The 27413-nt window shown below is 41.0% G+C and overlaps 1 protein-coding gene across 1 annotated transcript; it reads left to right on the top strand.

The window, feature by feature from the left end:
- Positions 1–214: 214 nt before the first annotated feature.
- Positions 215–27205, top strand: crb1 (crumbs cell polarity complex component 1). The gene is made up of 13 exons (XM_059340316.1): positions 215–333; positions 5030–5266; positions 6040–6235; positions 6417–6556; positions 7032–7214; positions 9593–10558; positions 11897–12444; positions 12608–12773; positions 15196–16138; positions 17705–17749; positions 18454–18576; positions 19670–19796; positions 25271–27205. The coding sequence occupies exons 1-13, from the start codon at positions 258–260 to the stop codon at positions 25487–25489; spliced, it is 3969 nt and encodes a 1322-aa protein (XP_059196299.1). The 5' UTR covers positions 215–257; the 3' UTR covers positions 25490–27205.
- The last annotated feature ends 208 nt before the right edge of the window (positions 27206–27413 follow it).

Genomic DNA, 27413 nt, shown 5'->3' with positions numbered 1-27413 from the left:
TTACTCCCTCCCATGTAACCTGTCACTGCCCGGCTCTGTCCGGGAGGGTGTTTGCAGCCCGTTGAACGTCACGCTGTGGTCTTTTTTACTTCATGTGTGATGGAGGCTCTGGATAGTGCTCCATCAAGCGGAGAAGTGTGCATCAAGTGGATCTGGAGTTGACAACAGATGAGTCGCAGCAGGCAGACGCAGGAGCAGAGAGATCCGCGTGTGACAAGACTTCAACACAACGATCAGGATGATTTCCTGTCACGATTATGGATTTAATTCGCTATCATACTTTTGAATTACTTGCACGCACAATTCTCATCTCATCACTGGTTGTGATAGATGGTAAGTGACTGCTTCTTCTTCTTCTTCTTCTTCTTCTTCTTCTTCTTCTTCTTCTTCTTCTTCTTCTTTGGCTCTGCGTGGAGTTTTTAGTTTTTAGTGCTTGTTTTACCATGAATACTTGTTTGCTGTGATGCTGTAGCTTTATAATCATCATCATTTTCTATAGTTAACTAATAATCACGTCATTTGAAGTTGTTTGCAGTGTCTGTTGCATTCCCCCCATTTCCCCATGCAAGATGGTTTCTGATGACTGCGAGTACAACACTATTTCAAAACGTTTATTTTATTACTAATTTCTTGCAAAAGTTTCCTTAAACCATTAAATTAAGTAGAAATGAATACAGATTGATACCAGCGTTTGTGTTTTAAACTGTCTTGCATTTTAACCAGTCCATGCTTGGAATATCAATTAATGCTGTGAGAGTTGACATCATGGCATAGTAATTTCTACACATTTTCTAAGGACAAAAAGAAATCTAACAATGGGGGGCAGCATAGTGACCCATGAGGGAGGGTGAGGATTGGGGAGGGGTGGTTGCGGGTTTGTGGATAAGAGATGGGACTGAAGGGGGGAGGCAGTATATGTCTCTGCAGCTTTACAAAACACCAACAATGCCATGTCTTCTTATCACCACTGAAACAAACAGACAGACAGATACAGCAGCAACATGCATCTGTCAGGTACCCCACATGTGCCATTTTAGGACCTTCAGATAGGCCCAAACAAAGACCTCTGATGACTCATTTGCATTTGAAAAACGCCTTACATGCTGTGGGAGGGGATGTGTGGTTGGCTGGAGCTGTGTCTCAAACAGGCAACAGGCCTGGCTCTGAATCCTCTATGAACCCTGCCTCAGGAGAAAACTAAAAAAAGACCGGTGGATTAAGTAAACAGCAAATCTTACAACACACACTACCTGTCATGGTTTGTTTAAAAAATACATTTTAAAAAATGCATGAATGGCGATTTCTTTCTCCACGGTCTGTTTTTTCTAGACATAACACTGCTGCAACCTTTAATCTTGTCTGAATTTACTGGCTGATCATCATTGTGATGAGAGCTAATATAGGCATATGGCCAGAGCATCACCAAGGATACCCATCACCCCCCCAGCCACTTTACCCATACCTCCAAGTCCAAGTCTAGACATATATAAGCTACTTGTGGAGAACTTGCCAACTGTCTGTGAAACTGACTGACCTCCACCAACGACCCAAGATTGGTGTCTGAGTTGGTGAAGATGGAGCAGTGTAAGTGTAATTGCACTCTTCTAAGTCTCTATAGTCTGCACTCAGCCTGATTGTGTTCTTGAAGCATGATTACTGCTCATGATTATCATCTGTGAGGAATATTATTGGACTATCTCCGTGTGGCTACATTTGCGGCCCCCAGCTTCGTAATGATGTTGAATCTCTCATGCACCCATCACGCAAAACACACTTAACCAAGGCTTTTAGAAATGTGGTGCAGCCTGATTATCATCTAATAGAGGCAGCACTTGTTCAACGGATTTGAAGCCTCGTTTTTGTGGCATCATGTCTCTGCGGCCCCTTATGCACATTCCTTGGATTACCAGGATCATTGCATCCCAGCTTGCAGGGTTTTTTTCTGCCTGGAATTCGGCAATTTTGAGATGCCTCACGGTTGCTATTTGTCTTTGATGTTTTCTTGCTATACAACAGATGTAGCGGGCAAGTTCCGAGGTAGACATGATATGTGATTTGAAACTCTGGAAGTGTGAAATAAGCAATGCATCTTCATAGGATTGAGGTGCTCAAGAAGTTTTCATTCAGGTTGACAGTGAACTGTTGAACGTTTTAGATCTTGCTTGAGCAACTCATTGCTAAATCTTTATAAAATGATGATGTGCTGTCACACTGCTCAAATCCATAGAACTCAGGTATCTTGAATTATTCAATCAAATGTAATATTAAAGCCTTTCATATTGGCATCATGAGTCAAACATTTTTTAATGTGGAGTTATTATATTTTTCTATATTAATGTTTAAGGGGTTCAATAAGTTAAGGGTATTTGCCTACTATTCTAAAAATGCTGTTGTTCATTTGAGATTTGAGAAATCTGTCAGTTTTAGAGAAAAAACACCATCATACATGTAATGCACATGCAGATGCCTGAGTTGGTGCTCACAACACTTCCTCATACATACCATTTTAAACATAATTCTAAAGATATTAAGACTCAGAATAGCATTGTTTTCCCCCTAGAAATCAACAGCATCAGCAAGTGTATTAAACTAGTCATAATTATCAGACAAATGTTGACTTTTGCAAGGGAAGTCTGGTGGAGTCTGCATTTAAAGTATAGTTGTAAACTGTTTTAAGTTAGGATCACATGGGCACTTTCTATTTGAATAAATATAAAACATATGGTTTAATATAGAGCCCAACTGATTGAGACCGATGCTGATCCTGATAGAGGGGGAAGATTAATCGATATAGTAATTTTTTTAGCTGGAATGAAAATAGATTAGAATTCTTTTTATGTGGATTGTGCACAGATTTTTCCATCACTCTGCAAATGTACCCAGAGAGCTACTTTCTCCAGCATAAAACTTTATTAAATAATATTTAACATTATTATACATTATACAAATGTATGTATATAAGGTATTACATTGTCAGCCACTTCTATAAATAACAACTGAGAAAATAAAGAATAAATAGGCGTAAAATAAATAGCTAAATAAACATTGTTACTGTTCAGTTTCAGTCAACTGCTGACTATTTGAAGAAAAAATAGCTAACACCATTCCTAAATCACACCAAGCAACATTTTCTGCATTATAAATTGTGTAAAAATTGTTTTCATAACAGCACATATCAGACAGTATACACACCGATACCTACTGATAAGCTGTCAACCGATATAGCTGTCAAGCTCTACTGTCGTAGTCTATGGTGACATAAGGTCTTAAAAAATACAATATAATTAGATTTTTTTTATGTGTCATAAAATAAAAAAGTTGAAAATAAAACAGTAAAATGTGATTTAACTTTATTGACTTGAACATAAACAATTATCTTAAGTCTCAAAATAGAAAACAGTGTTTAAGATGCACATGATTAAGTCATACACAGTGAGAATTATCTCGTTTGTTTTTCCTGTGGAGGATCAGGTGCTGATCCTCTAATTAGTATGTACAGCATGTTTTGACTGAAATGAGACGTAAAGCCAGAGCTCTGGCCCTGCTGCATTAATGTCCTGCTGATTAAAACATCATACATGTAAATAAAAGGAGTAAATGCCTCAAATCTTCCGTTGAATGCAGTAACCATGGAAATAGATTGAACACAGATGCCAAACAGTGAAATTGGTTACCATGGCAGCCAGCCATGATGCCTTGAGAGGCCCTTATATTTAAAAGCCTCGCACTGGCAGCTGCTGGATTGTTTTTATCCAAACAGAAATAAAAGAGCTTCATGCCAGACATGATCAAACTAAAGTAGGATTCATGAGCGTGCCACATCTATGTATGTTAATGCAACAATTCTTACAGAGGAAGAATTGAGTCATTCAAGAGATTCTCAACTCTTTTCTTTGTGTTGTAGTCACATAGCTTGTTAAGCAGTTTGACCTGCTCATAGGGAGCAACTTTCCTGATCATACACCGAATAATGAACTAATTTTTTTGCAATTTTCTGAAAGCCATTCTAGCAAAAAGAAAATGCTGAATTACATGCGTGCAGTGGTAAAAAAGTAATCAGATCCCTTACTTAAATATTAGTAAATATACTAATACCACACTGTGAAATTAATCCACTACATTTAACTTACTTAAGTAGAAATACAAAAGTATCAGCATCAAAATGTACTTAAATTATCAAAAGTAAAAGCACTTGTTATACAGAATGGCCCCACTCGGATTGTTAAATATATTCCAAATATATTACTGGATTATCATTATTATTATTATTATTATTATTGATGCATTTTAGTAAGCAGCATTGTAATAGATATAGAAAGAGCTCATTTGAACTACTTCATATGGTGTTTAAATAAAAAAATAAAAATGTTTTTTTTCATTTAAATCTTGACCTGAAAAGTTACTAAACTGGCAGCTGGAAGAAGTACAACAATTGCATCAAAATGTGGAGTAGAAACATAAAGTTGCATACAATGAAAATAGTCAAGTAAAGTACAAATACCTCAAAATTGTACTTAATTACAGTGCTTTAGTTAATATACTTAGTTACATTCCACCACTGCATCTATGTAAAGCACACTGTATTCACACACTTGAGCCTCATTTCTGTGCAGTGTTTGTGTTTTTCCTGCATGCCTCAATGATGTTTAACATTACACAGCCAATTACCAGCATTACTAGACATTGGCACAATTATGCTGCATGCTTATTGACCTACTAACACTGAAGGTATTTTTCGATACATGATAAAATGGAGACATTTTGGTTGATGCCTAAAAGCATAGAAGTTTAGTAGCGACCCCTAATATACACATAACCAAATGTTATGAAGCACATTCATCACAAGTCATCAATGCACTGTTAGCTGTAATTTAAATATATACATATATTGTTTTGCTCCAAGACTAAAAAAATCTAAATAAGGAACATGGTATTTTTTAAATACTGGTTTTGTTGATCTCGGCAGCCTAAGTACCAATAACAAAGATATTCTGTGATATCAGTATTTCTAAATGTGATCCGTTCATAGGTGCATCACCTGACAGGCTGCCTTCACCAGCAGACCAGTGCTCTCCAAACCCGTGCCAAAACAGAGCGTTATGCAGACTCCGTGGGGACGGCTACTCGTGCTTCTGTGTGCCGGGGTTTCAGGGTGCTCTCTGTCAGATTGACGTGAATGAGTGTGTTTCACAGCCCTGCAGGAACGGAGCCACCTGTGTGGACCGAGTGGGCAGGTTCTCCTGTCTGTGTTCTCCTGGGTTCACTGGTGAGTGGAAAGAATATTTCAAGCCTAAAATAACTGATGGCTTTGTGATGAGATATTTATAGGATCAAGGGATCACTCACCAGAAAACTACTGTGGTTATGTGTGTGAAGGTCTAACCTTTGGTATGGATATATATTTTTATTGATTACATGTTGTATGGGGTCAAACCTGGGTTATTAATGTTGTCACAAAGCTGCTTTAGACTCTTGAGTCTGGCCTGGTGATTATTGAATATGATTTGTGATTATTTTTAAATCATCTGAAAGGAAAACCTCAACCTACTATATAATGTGATGATTAATTCAATGTCTTGTTGGAATAAAATTTCTCACATTAAATTTCTGCCTTGCATCTATTTTAATTTGATCTACTTTAGTGTTTTAAATAAAAAAATGTTTTAATCAATTGTAATAATACAAAATGTACTCGCTATATCCCAATAGATCAGTCTGCTGAAAGGAGACATCTTATATTGTTTTTTACAGCCTAAATCACGTCTTAGTTGTATTTATTCATAGTATACTTCTCATTCTTTTCTTTTGTTATGTTGCATGAAGATAATAATTGGGATAGTATGATTTTTTTAGTGCAGGTATGAATTCAAAGATATATTGCATACAATTTTTCAAATTGCAAACAGCTGCAGAAGCCTTGCAGTGAAATAAAAGAGCAATCCACACATGATCAGAGCCAGTACACATGAAAGCTTTGTTCATTTTTGCCCCCTGCACCTCAGTCGCCCTCTGACATCTGTCCTGCTTTGATGTTCACAGGGGCCACTTGTGAGGTCCAGATTGATGAGTGTCAATCACAGCCATGTCTCAACGGCGGCAGTTGCTATGACGACTTCGGTGGCTTCTCTTGCACCTGTCTGTCCGGTTTCCAGGGACACCGATGCGAAATCAACATCGACGAGTGCCAAGAGCAACCGTGCCAAAATGGGGCTCTGTGTATAGATGGGGTGAATGAGTAAGTGGCCCAGCTCCAGACACTGAAAATAAGTTATTTCAGCTCTTGCCAAGTTCAGAAGAAATTGATTCATATGGTAAATATTCCTAATAGATTTAAATTTGACACCTAAAACACAGATTTTAGGAAAATACTGTAAGTAATCTCATTCATTTGGTCTGTGAATCCTTGATTGTCTCAGCTACAGCTGTGACTGCTCTCACACAGTCTTCACTGGTAGACTCTGTGAGACACCTCTGCCACCATGCCTCTCTGAACCCTGCTTCAACAGCGCCATCTGTAAGGACAACCAGGGTAACTACACCTGTGAATGCTGGCCAGGTACATGAAGCATTTTCTCACTCAGTTAATAGGGGAAAGAATGCATTTCTGAGTTACAGGTTTTGGAGTATTGAAAGGAGAGTTAAGAGACAGTTAGGCAAGAGAAACAGATGGAGCTGCTGGGGAATGAGTGAGCTAAGACAGACAGTGGTTGACTCCAAACATAATCAAGCTTATAGCTGCATGAAGCTGCATCCAAACCAAAATCCTGGCTCTTTTACTTAACCCCCCTGTTATATTTGTTTCTCAGGAACAGCAATTTAGTCTGTGGGTCAACTCTCAAGAGAGAGAGAGAGAGAGAGCGAGAGACAGAGACAGAGACAGAGAGATTGGGGTGAAATATGTCTAATGTTTAAAAAAAAAGATTTTTAACTTTTAAATAGGTCAGTTTGACCTGCAATATAGTAGGGTTCTGACATAGGATAATCTTATTTATTTGTCCCATCGGAAACACTGTCTGACTTCTTCATTCCAGGGTTTGAGGGACGTCAGTGTGATATCGACATCAATGAGTGTGGCAGCAACCCCTGCATGCATGGAGGCCGCTGCATTGAGAGGTCGTGGCAAGCTTTGTATGGCAGTGAGCCTCTGCTGCCCGAACACTACGACCAACAGCATGCGGCAGGCTACATCTGCAGCTGTCCTCAGGGAACTACAGGTAATTTATTCCAATTAACCAAATAGAATTAATTACGCAGGTCTGATAGTGTGTATAGTCAGATGTCTGATCAAGGGGATTAGCAGTTTCTGATTGGAGTTTTTAAAAAAGTACTCTGTATATTACATGCATTTATTTTGGAAATAATAAGCACTGCTGGTGTAATTTTGGCTTCAGAAAATGTAATGTTTTTACAGCTAAATTTAACACATGAACATGAAAAGTTACTGTGTCAATGGACAGGAAAAACCAACTGAACTGGACACACATACACACTGAATCACCCTCTTAAGAAGCAGTGTGTAGCTGTAATCTAGTGACATCTAGTGGTGAGTGGTGATTGTACACTAATGAAGACATAATTATGAATATTTTATTCAATTAAGGCTAATAGATAATCCTAAATCCTATATATTGCTCTTTAATGAGGCTAACTGGAGTGGCATTCCATTGGCATTTTCACCACTGAAGATGTGGTTCAACAAAGTGTTTATAGTGAATTTACAGATGAGGCAGATTATGGAGCAGTCAACAAACTGTTGGTCATCAGTCCCTGGATTACAGCACACCAATGTCAAGTTTGGCATTTTTTTAATGTAGCACCACCAGTGGTAGTATGCAAAAAAATGCTATAGTCACACAATTTTATGTTGTAGTAGAAGTAATAGTTTTATGTAGTCATTTGTAATGCTGATGGATGACTAATGTTTGGTTGAGAAGGCTTAGGGACGACTGGCACTATAATTACAAATTAGCAAAATTAGAAGTGAGGTATAGGAAACTTGGTATGCAGGTCATATCACTGACAATACTCCGTATAATAACATTCACATATCCACAGTGTAATGTTTGTGCATCGATATCCAAAGAGGCTTTTCATTTTTGCAGGGATTTTAAATCGAAGTATACTTTCCAGTTGCAAAAGCAGAAAATCCCAGTTTTCCTGCTTACACAAGACTTGATCTACAGTAACTATGTAGGTAAGACTGTGAGCTGCCTGCTGAGAGTTGTGTTCTATAAATTGACTCTCTGCCAGTAGCTGTGGCAATGACTCAGGAAGGTGGCCAAATAGCATTAGTGTAATCCCCAGGATCTGGCTTTGTTGGTCTCCTGACTGGAGCCACTCAGCCCTAGGTTGTTGTAGAGAAGTAGACAAGGAGCAGACCTCCACTGGGATGGCATGTACACACATAAACTAATATGGTGCAGTTATACAAGTCTGGGGCTATCCTGGGGGAAAAAGTGACGGCATGATGTGGACACCTGCACCATGGATCTGGGGGATTTTGTTGCTTGGAACAGGTAACAGAAGACGTTTTTGTATGAATAGATACTTATCATAGGTATTACATCACAGGTATTTAATTCCTGCATTCTTTTGGCTTTTCTTTAACCAATATAAAATGAAACCACCTGTTTCTACAGTATTTTTCTACACTATGCTGTGTTGTACTATATAACTTACAGTTATAAGTTAAACTGTCCGTTCTACATTACACATTTCTGTTGCTGATAGCAAGATTTCTGGAGACAAACAGACAATGTTAAAAGGTTAATAGAAATAAAATAAATGGTTGGGTATACTGGTATCTGGGTGGTAGAGAGTAAAATACACCCCCAGCATAGAACAACAGGTTTAATACCCTACAGTTTGGCTTGATTGCCCATAATGGGCAAAAGAGCAGGCAAAAAAAAAAGGGAAATGGGAGAAAAACTGGGAACACGTCCAGTGTTTTCCTCACTTGCATTCATTATGTAACTTGCCCCATGATAACCTAGTACAAGTTTATAAATGTGATTTGTTTGTATTAAACAGGCAGCAGGGAAATCTATTGTTTACAAGAAGACTGAACAATGACAATAATATCCTCCTTGTGAAAACAGGCCATTGTTCATATTTACACTCATTGACCACTTCATTACACCTGTAAAATCTAATGCAATCCATTACAACAGCTCTGCCATGAATCCTACTTTTACAAAGCAATTGCATTTTTATTTATTGTTAATTACTGAGGTTGCAGTGAGTACCGGTGTTGGAGTGCATCATATGAACAGGTGTTTTATAATATTCTGTCCTCTTATTTATGTAAATGGGATTGCCAAAAATATTAGAAACACCTCTCAGTTTAATTCAGTCTAGTGCAACACCACTGAAAACTATAACCTCAATAATAAACATGCAGTTGAATTATTGTCTCTCTGACAGTGTCAGTTAAACTGGTCATGATTATCTTTGTAAAGGCAGAATGTATTTATTTGACCATTATATTGTATATGTTTTCAGACTGCATTCTCATATCTCTTTTGTGAGATAGATCTCTCTTCTATTTTGTGAGATGCTTCATGTAACTTTTATTATGTTCTTCTGCTAACAGGTTCCCTCTGCCAGGAGCTGATAAACCAGTGTGACCCCAGTCCCTGCCAGAATGGGGGCAGGTGTGAGAGCCGTGTTGGAAGCTACATTTGCCACTGCAACAAAAAGAGCGACAACGGTGTCCTCTATGGAGGTGTAAACTGTGATGTGAGGCTGGTGGGCTGTGAGGGGCATGAATGCCAGAATGGGGGCTCCTGCTCTCCTTTCCTGCTGGATGAGACTCATGGATACACCTGTTCCTGCTCACCTGGGTACACTGGACCCCTCTGCAACACCCCCACCACCTTCTCGTTTGAACATAGAGGCTACCTGCTGCTGCAGAGCCCCCTGGTGGACACTGTGGGTTCCTGCAACATCACCCTCAGCTTCAAGACTACTCTGCCCAGAACCTTGTTGTTCCAGCGGAACAGCAGGGGGTTGTTGCTGAGTCTGGAGCTCGACGAAGGAAGGCTTCATCTCGCACTGAGGAAGGAGCCCTCTGCTGGGGCTGAAGCAGAAAGCCCAATCCAGGTCCTGGAGCTTCCACACAATGTCACAGATGGAGAGTGGCATTCTGTAGAGGCTGTGCTCGGAAGCTGGATGTTCAGTCTGACACTTTTGGATGATGATGCGATCTGTCGGAGCCAGTCCTGCCACAAGGTGGCCCCAGTCCAAGGCGCCCTGGCCAGGCTGGTGTCACCTCCTCAGAACACTTTCATTGGAGGAGTGCTTCAGGACTCATATGGCCGCAGTGAGGACTCTCCACTTCCAGCTTTCATTGGCTGCATGCGGGATGTGTTTGTGGACTGGCAGCTTGTCGTCCCAGAGGAATGGCTGAGTGACTCTGCTGTTAATGTGTCCCCTGGCTGCAGCCACAGGGACCGCTGCCTGGACGTGCCTTGCCAAAACGGAGGACAGTGTGTCAACCTGTGGCAGAGCTACCAGTGCCGATGTCCGAGGCCTTATGAGGGGCAGGACTGTGAGGAGGGTATGTTTGCAGCTGTGAAATACTAGACTTAAACAGGTGGTGAAATTGGGCAGTCAAGTAGCAGCAACACAGTGTGCAAATTGGGAGATGATTTTGGTTTTCTAAATCTTCTAGTCCCATCAACTAGCCTTTTTGCACACACAGTTTGGGATAGCTAATCTAAAAAAAAAAAAAACAAGACATGCGCCTCTGGGAGTCTTTAAGCTTCAAGATAACATGATTAATTGAGATAGGAGTGAAGAGTGCAGGTCATTCTCACTAAATTTCTTAATTTGGTAATTAGATAACATCATCAGTTGCTGATGTATAACAGAAGATAAAGGGGTAGAGGCCAATCAAAAGCCACAGTAAAGGACGGAGGCAGAGATCCTCTTATCTGACGCACTGGATTAAGGATGTAAGGGATTCTATTTTGGAAATACACAGAACATGGAGACAAACAGTTGAATACTGTGATCTATACATCATGATCTAAATAATAAGTACATTAAAAAAGGATGTATTTTGAATGTGTCACTCAAGTTTCCCCTGCAAATTTTGAATAGTTCAGTTTTTCTATCCATAGCCTCCTGAGTCTATCAAAGCAGATTACTGATTACACACATTTACCCACAAATACACAGACCTACACACTTGGAAGTATCCACATTGGAGCTTTCATAAGGTTTGTACAGCATATGACCTGTCATACACTGTCTGTCCTCTGCCTGCCGTATAAGGTGACCAACCCACAGCGGAAAGTGCTGACAGTCGACACAGAACTTACAGAACATGAGGGCTGGTGGCTGCTTAAATGTCCTCTTCCTGTGTCTATTTTTCTCTTGACCACAACATAAACTGCCTCAATGTGTTTTCCTCCAGTTAGTTCAGCAAAAATACAAATCTATGATAATGCTCTTACACACACTTTTACTGTGCGTACTGTGTGTTTTTATTAAAAGATTATAGTTTTAATTCAGAAAAAAAGTTTGGAGTACTTCTTCAGCCACTGCTAATACCAACATTGCTAGTTTTGTCTAAGTTGATACACCGTAAAAAAATTATCTGTTTAATTTAGTAATTCAGACTGAGAAGTCCCATTATTTTTAGGGTTATTGTTATCCTTGTGACAATTTGGTATTTTTCCATTAATTTTACATTTACAGTAAAACTGTGTTTTATGCCCTATTTGTCATGCAATTTAACAGTGTTTTACTGTTATTTCTACAAACATTTTTTACAGTGTATCTAAAAACTCTTTCAAACATGCATGCTGAAAAGTTTTAAAGATGTTTCCCAGATGTTGACACCCAGCCACATTTTGGTGTAATTGTATTCACCTTTTTCCTCTTTTTGCAGAACATGTGACCACACGCTTTGGGAACGAGGACTCTAACAGTTATGCAGTGTTTAGTATCACCGATGATCTGGGTCACAACCTCTCCATCTCTCTTTTCCTGCGTACAAGGAGGCAATATGGACTCCTCTTGGTGCTGGCAAACAGCAGCAGCCAGTACCTGCACATGTGGCTGGAGGACGGCAAGGTCACAGTTCAGCTCAATAACTTTCAGACTCTGATGGCGGAGAGTGCCGTTGATGATGGAGAAGTCCACTTTGTGAATGTAGAGGTAGTGGAGGACAGCATGGTGCTGTATGTAGAAGCTCAGAAACAGGGAGAGGTGGAAGTCACGACAGTCGATGTCCAAGCAGGAGACACTGTGTATGTCGGAGGGCTGATGGAGAATGGGTCGACTTCTGTGTTCGGGCATTTTAAAGGCTGCATCCAGGACCTGAGGATCATTGACAGACGGCTGCAGTTCTTTGGGTTGGACACCTCAGTGAGATCTTATCCTCTGGAGCTCATGGAAAATGTGATTGCTGGTTGCTCTGGAGACAACACCTGCAGTGTGAGTAAAATGCTTTGCTTTCTTTTCAAGGCTGCTTTAACTGGGACCTCACTCATACCTATGAAATCATTCACATAAAGTATAGTTACATGTCATATTTAGCAGAAGTAAATCTGACAGTATTTTGTAAAAGTGAGCCTCTGTATCAACTTCTAATCCTCAGACGAATCCTTGTCTAAATGGTGGGATGTGCTACTCCATGTGGGATGACTTTACCTGCACCTGTCCTCCCAGGACATCAGGGCGGCGCTGCGAAGAGGTCAGGTGGTGCGAGCTGTCACCTTGCCCTACAGACTCGGAGTGCAGGATGCTGCACCAGGGATATGAATGTAAGTGGTGTCGAAGATTTCAAGGAGGACATGTCTGTGCACTTCCCTAAGATTCAAAGAGAAGAGATTCAAATATATGTCTATTAGGCAAACGTGTCAATATCCTACAGTTTTCCCATTGTAACTGTTGATGCCTCACATCCGTATATTCCTGTATCCACTTTTGTTATTTTAAAAACCTTTTTGTTTTCAGTTTGTCAGCTTGATAAAAGTTAGTTATGTCCTTTACCCTGTTGGTTGTCAGGCCGGGCTCAAGTCAGGCCTCAGATGCAGAGCAGGTGAACTTAAAAGTTTCTTTATTCAAGGAATGCAGCATGGTAAATCCTCAAAGAGTGAAAGAAAACGGCTATGAAACTCCTGACTGAGAAAAAACTTAAGAAAAGTAGCTCCAAAGGAGGAAAAAACACTGAACCTATCTACACTAAAACTAAATAGATAAATCCTAATCTAAGGTAAGGGGAAAAAACAATTGAATAAAAACACCTACAAACAAAAAGCGCACCAAAAGGGAGGTACAAATCCTGATAGAAGGAATAAAAGATTCTACAAAAACACTATGAAAAACGAGCCTGGGTATACCCAGACTGCCTTGCGCGCTCAAATTTAATTTCGAACTGCGGCGGAGTCTGGAAACCAGGAAGGATTCTTAGCCCTGTTTTAGGGATCCAATCACAGAGCGGGGAGGGACGGCAAGACGATGACGCCTCGGGACTTGGAAGCTTGTAGTTTTCCGGATCCAACATGGCTGCTGCAGACGCGAAACTCTCTTTAGCTGTAGATGGTGTTTTAAATAGTTTAGAGCGAAAGTTGAAAGGCGAAAGGTCTCTCGGCGGCTCCGCTGAGATCACAGGAGTTATGGTAGCGGGGCTATTAGCGTCGCTAGCAGCTATTAGCGCCGCTAGCGGCTAATAGCTAATAGCCGCTAGCGGCTACCTACAGACGCTTTTGATAGACATTCTAAGCGTCCAATAAACGGCTCTGGAGGATCGTAAACCACACCTCTACGGAAAAATACATTGCTCGTTGCCAGACTAGCCCTCATTTGAGAATAGTCTGGTGTTAGCCAGGCTAATGAAAAACTGGATCAGGACTAAAGGAGGAAAAATAATGAAGATCACAAAATCACTCTCCAAAGGGAGGAAAAACAAAACGGCTGACTCGAAAAGCTATAAACTAAGAACTGCGCTACTCTAATAAATTACAAAGAAAAAAATCACTCTTGCGAGGAATACAAGACAAGCTGTGGCTAGAACAAGATAACAAGATAATGGCTGATATGGTGACGGGGTCAAACACACTGGCACAAGACAAGGGAAACACAGACTATTTGAGCACAATGGAGGGAAGGGAGCACCAGGTGAACACAATCGTTAATTAGGTGAGACAATCAGACAGACGACACACGGGGAAGGGCAAGTGACCTGAAATGAGAGGAGAGTTACTATTTCAAAATAAAACAGGAAATAACAAGACCAGAACACAAAATTAAACACCACCTCACTTGGTAGTGGTAGTGCTTTTAACTACGCAGCAGCTTTTAGACATTTTTCTGTATTCTGCAGATTGTGAGCGGGGCATAAAGCCTTCAGCCAGTCAATCTCGAGCAAACAGTGGTGCTGGGCAAGGCTGAGACCAGGTCCAGAATTTCTTAATGAAATCCATTTTATTTGGGAAAACCATATTTAAAAGCTGTTATTGTTGTTATACGTGCTATGAATCAAAGCATTTCTAGCATATTTTAAAACGTGTCTGGAGGGTGACTTTAAATATATAAATTATGTTATAAAAATGTGGTGTATTAATCTTAATTTCAAAGCTGCATTTAAAGTTTTGATTACATTTCAACCCATTAAAATGGCTCTTTTTTCTCTTGTTATTATAATTCATTCATACATTTTTGTCCCATGTAAATTATATTTTAGTTACATAACAGCCAGACAGGGTTGAATGGCCTTGTTTACCTCTTGGACTTACATCATGTGTACGTTACCTAATCTTTGACCTTGTTTGTTTGTGACTATGTAAGTGATACAACATGCTAGGTTACATACTGGCCTCAATCTGCTCACACCACACACTGACTCTGCTCCATAAAGCAGGATGGGCCTGAGGCCAGCTTATCTTTTTGTTTGAGAGGATTAGGGATGATTTGTCATGTTGCTGGTCTGTCCTGTAAGCCACCCCATGTTCAGTGCTGAGGATACCTGCTCCTTACAAATATCTCTGACAGATGATGCCATCTAGTTGCCTAAAAGGATTGTATGGTTATCAAACAGCTAAATAATGCTCTTACGTCATTTTCTTGTTGTATTCTCATGCACAAAGCCAGTACATAATCAAACCAAGTTATAATGGTGCAACAAAGTGAGTGTGTAAATGTGTAAACAAATATACACAACACATATTTCCTCTAATCTCCTAGGCTACACCAATGCAACATTCCTGAATGACAGCACTGTGTTGACCTACCAAGGAAATGGCCAAATATCCCGCAATCTAACCAACCTCTCCCTAAACCTTCGCACACGAAAGCGTAACATGGCTATACTGCATGCAGAGAAGGACTCTGCATCCTTGATACTCTCCATCCAAGGTGGTTTCCTCTTCATGGAACTTGTGAGCCCCATGGGAGATGGCAGAGAGGAGGAGGAGGGAGAGCGAAGCGTGTCTACAATCAGTCTCAGCAGCAGGACAAGTGTTAGTGATGGTGAATGGCACAGCGTCCACCTGTTCATGGCAGCACCGTGGGCACAGAGCTCCCGCTGGACTCTGGTGCTGGATGATGAAGTAGAGGAAGCCAGCACTTCCAGGAGCCAAGGAGGCAACCTGAACTTCCTCAGGCAGGGGGTGGACATCTTCGTGGGGGGCCTGGCCCGTGATGTTGGGTGGGCCATGGTTGGGTGTCTGGGCACAGTAGAGGTGGGTGGCATTGCCCTGCCCTACTTCAGCTCCTCTGATGTGAACCTCCCACGCCTACAGGAGGAGCAGTTCATCCAAACATCACTGCAACCACCGGTCCTCGACTGCAGCGGGAGCCCCGTGTGTGAGCCCAACCCCTGCCTCAACGAAGGGGAGTGTCAGGACCTCTTCAACACCTACAACTGCAGCTGCGCCGCCGGCTGGGCTGGGAGACGCTGCGGCTTCTTCACTGACACCTGTGCTTCCAGTCCCTGTGCTCACGGCAACTGCAGCGTAAACGGGCTGTCGTACGAGTGTACCTGTGAGGCTGGCTACGCAGGTGTGGACTGTGATGAGGAAGTGGATATGTGTGAAAACCACTTGTGTGCCCATGGAGGCACCTGTCTGCATGGGCCGGACAGGTACGCCTGCCTCTGCCCTGAGAACTACACTGGACCCCTTTGCAAGTAAGTGAGAGAGTTCTGCAGGTATGAGTCCTAAACCTGGAAATGTGCATTTTTGCACTTCTAGTTTCTTTGTCTCAAAGTCAGTGGGTTTGTTGAATGGACTTTTGGTTAGATGCCTGTAATGAGGTCTGTGGTTAACACAATTTTAACAGATTTTCATGTTTTGTTCTACGACATAAAATATGTCAGTAAATACCCCACTTGTGAATCTTTTTATATGTCTTAAAAAAGGCAGCTGCTAAAGGAGACTACAGAGATTGTCGGGGAAGTTAAACATAATTGTCAGCTTAGATGTTTGTAGTTTTGTAGTGGACAAAAAGTGGAATTACAATTTATGTGTCGGTCACATGGTGCCACACGGGTCCTAAAAGGCATTTTCCTATGGACTTACATCAGGAAAGAGACATAACCTCCACAAAATGAATAGATGGGTCTAGAAGACCCATAGCATTACATCATTGTATTCCCATTCAAGTTAGCAGGGTGTTAAACTGGAAGTAGCCAGTTAGTACTTTGCTCAATGGGCCCTATAAAATGTAGGAGCCACAGAAAATTCAGGTTATTTAATACAAGGAGGGTGAAATCGAAAATGTTTGGCATCAAGCAACTTTCATATAAAAAGTTCTCTTTATACATCCATGCTTCATAGTCTAGCATTAACTTTTTACTTCTGGCGATTGCATTTATGCTTTAAAAATCACCATAAAAGTGATGTTCATTTGTGATTATTTTGCAGAACAAAACTTATAAGTACTATTAACTTTTGTTTGCCTCAGAACAAATTAGTTTCTGCAATGATCCAAAATCCAAAGGAAAAAAATCCTTTTTGTATAGGGAACCAGGTTGATGCTAACTTCCGAAATGGCCTACAAAAATATGTCATCCCTGCAGCTCTATAATATAGAATAAAATAGTGTAGAACAGTCACTTTCTGGTGAGTGCAAAAGGCTTGTGCAAAATATAGACCAACAGCAGAAGAGAGAAGAATGCCATAATAAATCTGTCATGCTCCGAAGATGATTCTGCTCTTCTATGAACAGTTTTGAGAGCTTAGTTAGCTAGTAAACACAAAATACACAAATAAATGCTCCAAATTTCACAAACAAGGGACCGAACCACAACAAAAACAAATCCCTTCAATGTAAATGTCTCCACATCGCTGCCTCTGTTCAGCATTTCAACCACGCCTGCAGTGAGTGTCTCAGAAGCTGCATTTCTATTCTAGTGTCAGCCAGAAAAGGCCTCAGTCTGCTGTGGTGTCTCACTACACAAGCCTCTCTGGTTCAGCGCCAGTTTCTTTCCCCTGTCATCTACCGTTTGCCTCGGAGAACCAGCAGGGGAACGCCTCCGAGCATTTATCCTGTAAACACACAGCCTCTTGCATTTTGCCTCTTTTACACAAGGAAAACCTTTGCAAGTGTCTCGCTAAGACAAGCTGCACATCTCCCTTTACTGGGAACATCTCCGCTGTAAAGTTTTCATCAAAATGACTTCTTTTTGTTTGTGTCTCTTGTTTGTGTCTCTTTCTATCCCCTTTTCCCCATCTTTCTTTCTGTTCCTCTCCAGTGAGCGCATTGAAGAAATTCCGTGGTACATTGTTGTCAGAAATGTGTAAGTTTTTTTTTCTTCCTCTATTTCTCAGGTGTTCACTATTTGTTTCCTGTTAGATATTCGTCTCTCAAATGTCATGTACGATGTCTCCTGGTTTTTTTTGTTCAACTGTGTGCAACAAAATGCCAAGCAAAGCTAATATTAACGCTCCCCGTGACATTGTTTGTCTTTAAATGAGATACCCACTTTTTCAAATGAGTGACAGCTATAGTTCAAAATGATTCCTGGCATCTAAATTAAAAACTTCACCTACAAAAATTGTACGCTTTCCAAAAATAAGAAAGCCTGTATTTTGTAACCATTGAGGGATGAATCGCACGTTGCCAACAGATAAATAACATTTTGGAGCAGAGCTGTTGTGCTTCAGGCAAACACAAGGTGAGGGAGGCCAAACAGAAACGGTTGGCTTTTTCATTCCTGTACATGTGATTTGACCTCCAGCTGGTGAATACTTGCCAGAGGTCTTTAATCTTATTATCCTGGTCCCCTCTTAAGCCTCTTTGTCTCCTCCGTGGGGAGCTGCAGGAAGCTGAACAATACAGCTCCTGCCTGGCTGATCCTTCTGCTTCCGGCAGACGTAAAGACGTCAAACTCTGTTGCACATGACCCGCTGAATGCCTCAATACCTCTGATACTACAGCTTTAAATAAAACACAAACAAAACATGTATTAACCCTCTCTCGTGTCTTACTGTCTCCCAGCAGCAGGCCCAAGCTGCCTGTTTCTGTGTGCGGCGATGACACCAGAAACTACACCTGCTTCAATGGAGGCAACTGCACTGACCGAGAGCTGTCCTGTGACTGTCCCCCTGGCTTTATTGGACACCGGTAGGAAAGAAAAATATATTAATACTGTTTAATAATACCTGTAGGTAAGTGAATTATATCCAGAGCAGACTGAGATACTGAGACCAAATACAGTACTGCTATCCCCTGATTTGTTGCTGCCTTCAAATGGAACTTGGTGCTTGTGGTTATGACATCAGAAGTCGTGTGCATGATTGACATTCAAATGGCTAAGTAATGAGAATGCTGCTGCTAGGGAAAGGCAACATGGACATCACAGAGAGTAACATTTTAGCAAGCAATGCAGGAAATGCAAAGGTATAAAGGCAGAGGAAAAAGAAGAAGCCGGTGGAAATATCAACATTTTCCTCAGAGATATTAGAAAATGTGAAAAATAAACTATATACGACCAAAATTACAATATATCAACTTCACATCTGCTGAAAATAAACCTCCATGGCCTCCACCATTTCTGAAAAAGTTTGCGAACACGTCACAACCTATCAGCTTTTAGAAAATTTCCATTTAGGAAGTTGTAAAAAACCACCTCATGTGGACTCTTCTCCTAAATTCAGACTCACTCCACTCAAAACCCACTTTTTCAAGAAAGCCTACAAAATCTGACTGCCACGGCCTTACCTGAATTGCCATAAACTCATGTTTCTGTTTTGAGAACCTTTAGAAGCGCTATACGAATCCAATCAATTATTATTATTATTATTATTATTATACCACTGTGAACACAACCCCATCTGAAGGCAGCATGTCTACAGAGCATAGCATAAGTTCAGCCACAATACTTTTTTGGCTAATTGGCATCAGCTGTTTCCTTGATGCTTCACAATCACTGGCTGTGTGGCTATCAGCTCAATAGTAACATCCAATAATATTCCAGTTACAATGCTATTGCAACTTCCTCCACACCCCAAAGCCCCTCTTTTATTTGATACATTTCTTCAATTATCGACTTAACTAATATTTAATGTACATGTGTGTTTATTAAAGGGAGGTGGGTTACATCAAACGGAGCTTGTTTTTTGAGAGTTCCCTCAAACAAATACTTTCTACCTCACTGTATAAGCATTTGCAGTGGTCACTTCCTTGTCCCTGACTGAATGTGTTTGTGTGTCTGTAGGTGTGAACAGGAGGTGGACGAGTGCAAGTCCAACCCCTGTCTGAACGGCGGCTACTGCCGCAACCTAATCAACAAGTTCATCTGCGTGTGTGATATGAGCTTCGCCGGAGACACGTGTCAGACGGACGTAAGCGACATTTACTTTTTCGTGGCAGTGCTGCTGTGGCAGAACCTCTTTCAGCTGCTCTCCTATCTCATTCTCAGGCTGGACGACGAGCCAGAGGTGGACTGGGGAGGCATAGACTGAGTGTGTGTGCAGGCGTGTGTGTGCCTGCATGTGTCTTTGGGACTGTTTGAGTGAGTGGGTGGGTGCAGAGTGGGGTTTGTCAGTGCATGAGTATGGGTGATTTATTGATCATAAAAGATGTGAATGGTGGTTTCCCATACAAAGCACAGGGGATCAGGTATTTATGACAGCAGGCTGCACACATTAGGGTTTTTTCTAGTTTGACGTCAGGTTAACGGTACCACAGAGCTGTTTCTGTGCCTTAAAATGACACGTTGGTCATCAGAAGCACCTTATTCAGAACAGTTATTTATATTACTAAGTTTTATTTAATTGAATTTAATGAAAGTAGCCATAGATCACAGATGTAGTTGTCTCTTGCAAACCCAGCACGGACAAAATATAGCTTCAGGCTGCAACTAAAGATCACATTTATTATTGATTAATCAATCAATTATGGTGATTATTCTCTTGGTATTTGGCTGATTATTTAACCATTGTGCATCCATCAAATCATATACTTATTTTTTTAAGAATTGTAACCCTTTGAATTACATTTTAATAACATAATGCCACTTTTGTCCTAAATAGGGATTTTTTTTCACAGTCTAGGTTATGTTTATGATTAGCAACAACATTGATTTTGCAGAGCTCCATACTACAGCAGTGATAACTCTAGTGGAAAGCAGGAAAATAGCATGTATTTGCTCCATAGGGCAAACATGAGAAAATATTTTGAGGCGATGGCTTTAGATATTGAAAGCCCAATATAAGAAGATGCATGATGCTTTTGCTCTAATGGCTGTAGGATCCAAAATTGTGGTTTTAACGTGTTTCAGAGGTAAATAGACTACACTTACATAGTGCTTTAATCCAAAGCGCTTCACACTACAGACTGCGCTCATTCACCCGCTCACACTCACATTCATACTGGTGGCCGAGGCTAAGCCACCATTGGGAATTCACAAATCATTCACAAACTGATGAACGCAGCATCGGTGAGCCATTTTGGGTTCAGTATCTTGCCCAAGGATACTTTGACATGTAGGCTGCCACGGTCAGGGATCAAACCATCAACCTTCCAATCAGTGGCTGACAGCTCTAACAACTGAGCCACAGCCGTAGGAGCTGTGGTTGAACTTACAAAAATCAAAGCCTAAAATAATTTTAAAAAATGAAAAGCCAAAAATGTCCTCAAGATGCACAAGGGTGAATCGACAAAATATTCTCAGGGCCGAAAGTAAAACCAGATGCTTGTTTTGGGCAACAAATAATCCAAAACTTAAACATATTTATTTTGAAATCCGAGAATGTTTGCTTCGTAAATCACTTAAAATATAAATCTGTTGATATTGTTGGCAATGAATCAACTAATTGATTAATCAACTAATAAGTAATTGATCTGTGACCTAAAGGGAAAGATAAAGCACTTTCTGATGCAGTGAAGAACATTATAGAACATGTGTTATTTATAATGTTTCTCATTGAAGATATCCTGTCAGTCTTGTCTGAACTGGATTTTGGGAGCTCCATACGGATGAGTGTGTGAACTATCAAAAACAGTGTTGTAGTGACAAAGGCACCTAGAGGGGCTGGAAGACGACAAGACGTGTCACTTTGTTCTTGATGTGCGTTCAGAGCGCTGTGGTGACTGTCTGACTGACTGACTGACTGCGTGTTGTTTTCTACCCAAAGCACAAGTTTCCGCCTCTAAACCTTCCTGAGAGAGGAAAAGATATTTTAAGATTTTTAAAAAAAATCCCTGCGGCTCTGCTTGAACGGTACCCATCAACATTCACCTCGCTGCTGTGGTCAATGTTTCCTAATGCACTAAATCCTTGTCTGTCGCTCATGGACTTGATTGTCTTTTAGTCTCACATCATGCTGAATGATCCATGTAACTTCCTGTTTGTCTGTCTTTTCTTCCATCATAATCTGTCTTCATGTCCCGTCTCAGTTTATGTCTGTCTCTGTTGTTGTCAAATAAAAAAATCTTATCAGCCTTTGTCTGTCTTCTGTCCTCTTTTCATCTCCATCAACTAATTTTTCTCTTCCATCACCACACATTTTAGTTTCTCTTTTTGCACTTTCTTCACTCCATTTTCTCCTCTTGACAAACAAGTGCAACCTTAACTGTTGTACAAATCCTGTCATTCCTGTGCATCAGTGTGTGTTTGTGATTAACGGAGCAGAAGCCGAAGTCAGGTGGCTGCCGTGACACCAAACATAGACACCTAATCTCTCTTAATGAGATGTAGTGTGAGTAGACACCAGAATAGCCGAAGTTCACACCACACACACTAGATAATGAAAAAGGCTTGTATAAAATGTTTCCCTGTTGAGCCGCTGTGGAAGGACAGTTACAAAAAGAGGGACTTTGGAAGATACCTACTTGATCTGTCTAACCTGGACAGCTGAGGCTGCAAGTTTGCTTTAGATAAGCTTTTTTATATATATTTTGCATTGAATGAGGGCTGTAGATTTCATACCCCATCATTTACACTGATGATGATGTGCTGTGATGATGATTAAAAGGAAGCCAAAACATGTTTCAGTGTTCATATGGGAGCCTGACAATTGTAAGACAGATTTAAAGCTGAGGAGGCAGGTGGTTTTCTGGAAAAGGCAAAAAACAGCCGAAATGTGAAAATACAGCCCTCCTCCTCCAGCTCTCTCCTCACGGACATATGCACGAGCTTCATACAATAAACACCATGGGTACTAGTCATACTAGTCAATCATCCAGATGCTGTTATATAGCGGTTATTCTATGAAAACTACTGTAAAAACTATGAAAATGACAATTTTTCCTCTTTTCTTTGTCATCTCAAAGGGTTTTACACAAATTTACAGACTGTGATTTGAGACTCTAACTAGCTGCATAAACGCTTGGATTAACTGCAGCTGTGAGCTTCTGTCTACTGTTAGCAGAAGGCTAATCTATTAGTAGCATGTTCTCGCCATCTTTGAAATGCTTTTCTCATATTGTCATGTTTTATTAAGTTTATTGTCAGACAAGTATGTCTTCCTTTTTCTGCAGTTGCATTGCAGTGAGTTGTTGCCAATGCTGGAACTTTTTATGCAGGATTTTCTGCCTTTGAATCAGGGTTTCACCAACTGAAGGAATGTGCACTCACATCTGCATTTCAAGACCAGCCAATAACAACGCATCCTCTCTGAAAAGATCTGTGATTGGCCAAAGTGTCTCTTACCAGGCTAGATTTTCATTTCGCCCAGTGACACAGTAAAAACAACAACAAACACTGCCCATTCAAGCTTCAAAAATGGCAAAACCGTTCTTTAATAAAGAAATGTTTGAAGTGGAAGACGTTGGCCGGCCTGCACAGAGCTCTGACCTCAACCCCAGGCAATATCGCTCAACAATGGGAGCAAATCTCTGCAGCTGTCTTCCAAAATCTTACCAAAAGCATTTCCAGAATAGTGGCGTATGTAACAGATTAATGCTTGTAGTTTTGATTGAGATAATTACTAATCATGTGTGGGTCTAATGTTCAGGTGTCCACACACTTTTGACCATGTAGTCACCATGCAGGTGCACTTCTCGTCCTGTCGTACACCTGCCTTCTCTCTTCCATCTCACATTCTGCAAGTCTGTGTGTGCATGTTTGTGCATATGTGTGTGTCCTTTGTGAGCACAGGTAGCCCTAATGGTGAGGAAAGATGGGGAGGAAATGGGAAGCAGTTTTTCAGTGTCGGCACTGATGTGGCCATCCTTTGAGAGAGCGGGAGAAGCAGAGAGGGAGAAATGTGCTTCGCCAGCGAAAAAGGCAGCATCTGGCGCTGAAGTGCAGTTTCAGCAGAGAGCTGGTGGCATTCACAGGAGTTCGGTCTGCTTCACAGAAACGTATGAGGGCAGCTTATCTGGCAGGCACACACACACACACACACACACACACACACACACACACACACACACACACACACACACACACACAGAGCAGGTTGATAGTGCTGACAGCAGGGAAGCATTGCTGCCGTCTCCGTGTGTAGCTGCTCTGCTGAGGCTTCAGGGTGGCCTTGCCTTGTACCTTAGAGACTGGTTAGTTAGACATTTCCACGTCTGTGTGTGTGGCAGTCGGTGACTGATGGCGGGTGCTGGCTGCAGGCTGCTCTGGCTCGCTTGTGTCACACTCTCTCTGACAGCCAACTGTGCTGCAGTGACAGGTAAGCACTTTCCAGGAGTCAACAAAGAACCTGTAGCAAGGGAAAGAAAGTGTAATGTCTACAGCGTCGAGCATGAGCGCATAAGTTATTTTTTGCCTCAGGATACAGATGGTTGTATTTTTATAAGAATTATGTTTCCATGTTGATTGCTCAGTGTAAAGTTTGCTGACTTCTGAGATTTTTTCTTCATAGTCTTGTGTAACCTGACAAGTTCAGTACGAGGCTTTAGTTGTGAAGACGGTGTCAAGAGTAATGGAGTGATACTTACAGCTGTTGTGCTGTTGGTAACCTTGTAGAAGCCACTCAGAGTGTCACCACTGTCACACCAACCACGACTACTGATGTAAGTGCATCTGCTGCTCCGTCTTCTGCTGCTGGTTAATGAATGTTACCAATCACTCACCGGCTGCACTGGAAGCTTTGATTCGTTGTGTTTGACTTGTGAGGTCAGAAATCTGTGTGTTTGCATGCGGGGTAATTGTGTTTCTGGTTGGTAGAGAAGCTGCTTGTGTGTGTGTGTGTGTGTGTGTGTGTGTGTGTGATGATCAAAGGGCCACGGGCTGTAAGTTAAAAATGAATGTTAGCAGGTTTTCACAAGTCATTAAAACGCTTCATGTAAAGCAGCTTTTCTTCCTGCTAGAAAAGAATCATGTGTGTCTGTATGAGGCTATTTTTGGTGTGTGAGTGTGTTTCTGGTGTTGTATATGCTAATGGGATCATCAGGCAGCATCTTGCCTGTGTGTGTGTGTGTGTGTGTGTGTGTGTGTGTGTGTGTGTGTGTGTGTGTGTGTGATCCTCCACAGACGGAGCATGCTCCATACAGCTCGCGGGTGGCTGCCGTGCTGGCACCGTGTCTGGTTGGCTTGGCGATAGTGGTGATGCTAGGGCTGGCGCTGGCCGTTGCCAAACTGCGAGAGAGGCGGCAGACGGAGGGAGGTTTCAGTCCGCGGCAACTCGAGGCTCCTGGTGGTCGCAACCCACCTGCTGAGCTGGGAAACACATCCATCAGCACTTTGGCAGCTCGCGTGGAGCGCCTGGTGTAGTGTAAAGCAGTGAGAAGAGGAGAAGTGTGTGTGTGTGTGTGTGTGTGTGAGAGAGAAACAGTGTGTAAGAGAGACAGAAATAAACAATCTATCATGTGCATGAGCTTCTTTAAACCAAAGCATTTGTTTCTGTTTCTTTCCCTCCAGCTGACCTCTGAGGGTTTGACCTCTGACCTCTTACTGTCTATCAGTCTGGTGTCCGTTATCCTGCTGCTGGTTCTCATCCTCACCTCCGTCAGCCTGGTGGTGGCGCTGAATCGCCGCGCCACCCACGGCACCTACAGTCCCAGCCGGCAGGAGAAGGAGGGATCACGGGTGGAGATGTGGAGCATCACACAGCCTCCACCAATGGAGAGACTAATTTGAGACTGTGTTTACATGCAGGGTGATAATATGGTTATTGTTGTGATGAAGGAGCTGATAACACCCATAAAATCACCATTTGTATATCTATAACTCCCCCTTGTGTTACCTTGAAAACTTTATTTTTCTCGCATGCCTTTATGGTAAACAAAGAACTTAAAACCAGAGAAATTTGACTTAGTATGTGCTTAACAATTTAGACGTTATAATTATATGAATCTATTGAAAGACAGTAAATTATAATATTGAATTATCACCCAGCCTTTTGGTAATATTTTCACGAAGATGCATGTGTTTGGGAATATTGTTTTGCTGATGTTAAATGCAGCCCCCATTTACTTTAATTCATTGAGAATTTACTCAGTTTTTTGGATGCTCTTAGGTGCGAGAAAAATAATTTTACAAGTTTACTTGAAGAATTCAAGGTATCATGGGATGTGTAATTGGTCACTTTAAAGGTGAAGTTTTCCTTTATTTATATCTGCAGCCTGCATGTAAACACTGTCTTCCCCTCACAGTACCTCCCTTTAAATCACAGCTGTCTTTCTTCACACGCTGGAAGACTGCATGAGATCTTGTGACACCGTTTCGTATACCCCGATGCTTCATCCATCTTCCTGCGATGTTTAGCACCTGGCTTCACCTCCCAGCAATACATCCATCTAAATGCAAAGATTTGAGTTCAGAACATATTGAGCGTGTCACATCTTTGAGTCTGGTTCATTTTTTATTTTATTTTTAGGATTGATGGAGCAGTGAGCACACAAATCTGATCAGAATTTGGGACACAAGCACATCGTCTCAAAGCCTCATCGTCTCAATCAATCAGAATCAGTGGAATTATCTATATTTCTCTTATTGTCAACACATTTCATGGAAACCAACAATGTAGTAGTTCTTATCTCAGTGGGTTCCTACTGAAGACACAAATATTTAAAAAAGGCTCAGCGATTTCCCAAAACAGTTGCACACTGTAGTTTTTGGCGAACATTGCTCAAAAAGGACTAAATATTCCATTTCTGGAGACTATTTTCAGCTGCAGATTTATATACACATTTGGTGCTCAAATTAATATTTATTGCAGCAGAACAGTGTATTGTGTGTGGGATTGCCTCAAAAGAAACAATTCAGGGTGTATTCCAATAGCCATACTATCATACTATTTAGTATGCCAGAAAAATATTTGGTATGTCCCAATACATAGTATGTCAGATGCAGTATGCAAGTCAATAAAGCAGAAGGTTAAAGTTCAAGGCGCTGTAATATGTCAAATAATAATAATATGTGCCAGTTGTATGTATACTGCATGCAACAAAGGGCAGCTGCAGTACGCACTGAACACAAAGAGTATGTGATTTAGAATGCAATCTCTGCTAGTTTCTTGGTATTAAGAATATCACCAGACTTAAACTTATAATTCATGACCTTCAATCTGTGTGTATGTTACTTGAAAACACATTTTCATTTTTTTGTGTATTACATGTCTCTACACTGAGTCCTGCTGCCAGTTTTGATTTATTTTCCAGTGAACAATTCCATTGGAAAACTGTAGCTCCTCACTGACAGAATAATGTACTTTAAGAGTCAAATTTCAGGATAAGTTGCACTAGAGAATAGGTTATTTTAGACTTGTATGCTGTTAGAAAGAAGAACTGTCGTGCCATTTTTTAGTGTATATACCGTATTGATGATTTTGTTTTTTATGTTTTAAACTGTGAATTTTCTTTCTACCTTTAATTGTTGGCAACTGTACATGGAAGATGTTCTGGTTAATTAAATGAATTTGTTTGTGTTAATTTATTTTATATTGACAAAATATTATTTACGCAACAGCTCATGACAGCCTGATTATGTTGTGATTATATCACAGCTGGGGGGGGGGTTGTCCAGCCAACACAAAGCTCTTAATAAAATTATTACCAGTTAT

Source organism: Centropristis striata, chromosome 9 (assembly GCF_030273125.1).
Source record: "Centropristis striata isolate RG_2023a ecotype Rhode Island chromosome 9, C.striata_1.0, whole genome shotgun sequence".
In the NCBI taxonomy this organism is placed as follows: domain Eukaryota; kingdom Metazoa; phylum Chordata; class Actinopteri; order Perciformes; family Serranidae; genus Centropristis; species Centropristis striata.
This window is presented reverse-complemented; position numbering and strand designations above follow the sequence as displayed.

Excerpts from the sequence above, each read along its gene's own strand:
- crb1 (XM_059340316.1), top strand. The coding sequence starts at position 258 with ATGGATTTAATTCGCTATCATACTTTTGAATTACTTGCACGCACAATT. Across the intron at positions 6,236-6,416 it reads TGTATAGATGGGGTGAATGA|CTACAGCTGTGACTGCTCTC; the intron begins GTAAGTGGCCCA and ends TGATTGTCTCAG. Across the intron at positions 19,797-25,270 it reads GAGACACGTGTCAGACGGAC|CTGACCTCTGAGGGTTTGAC; the intron begins GTAAGCGACATT and ends CTTTCCCTCCAG.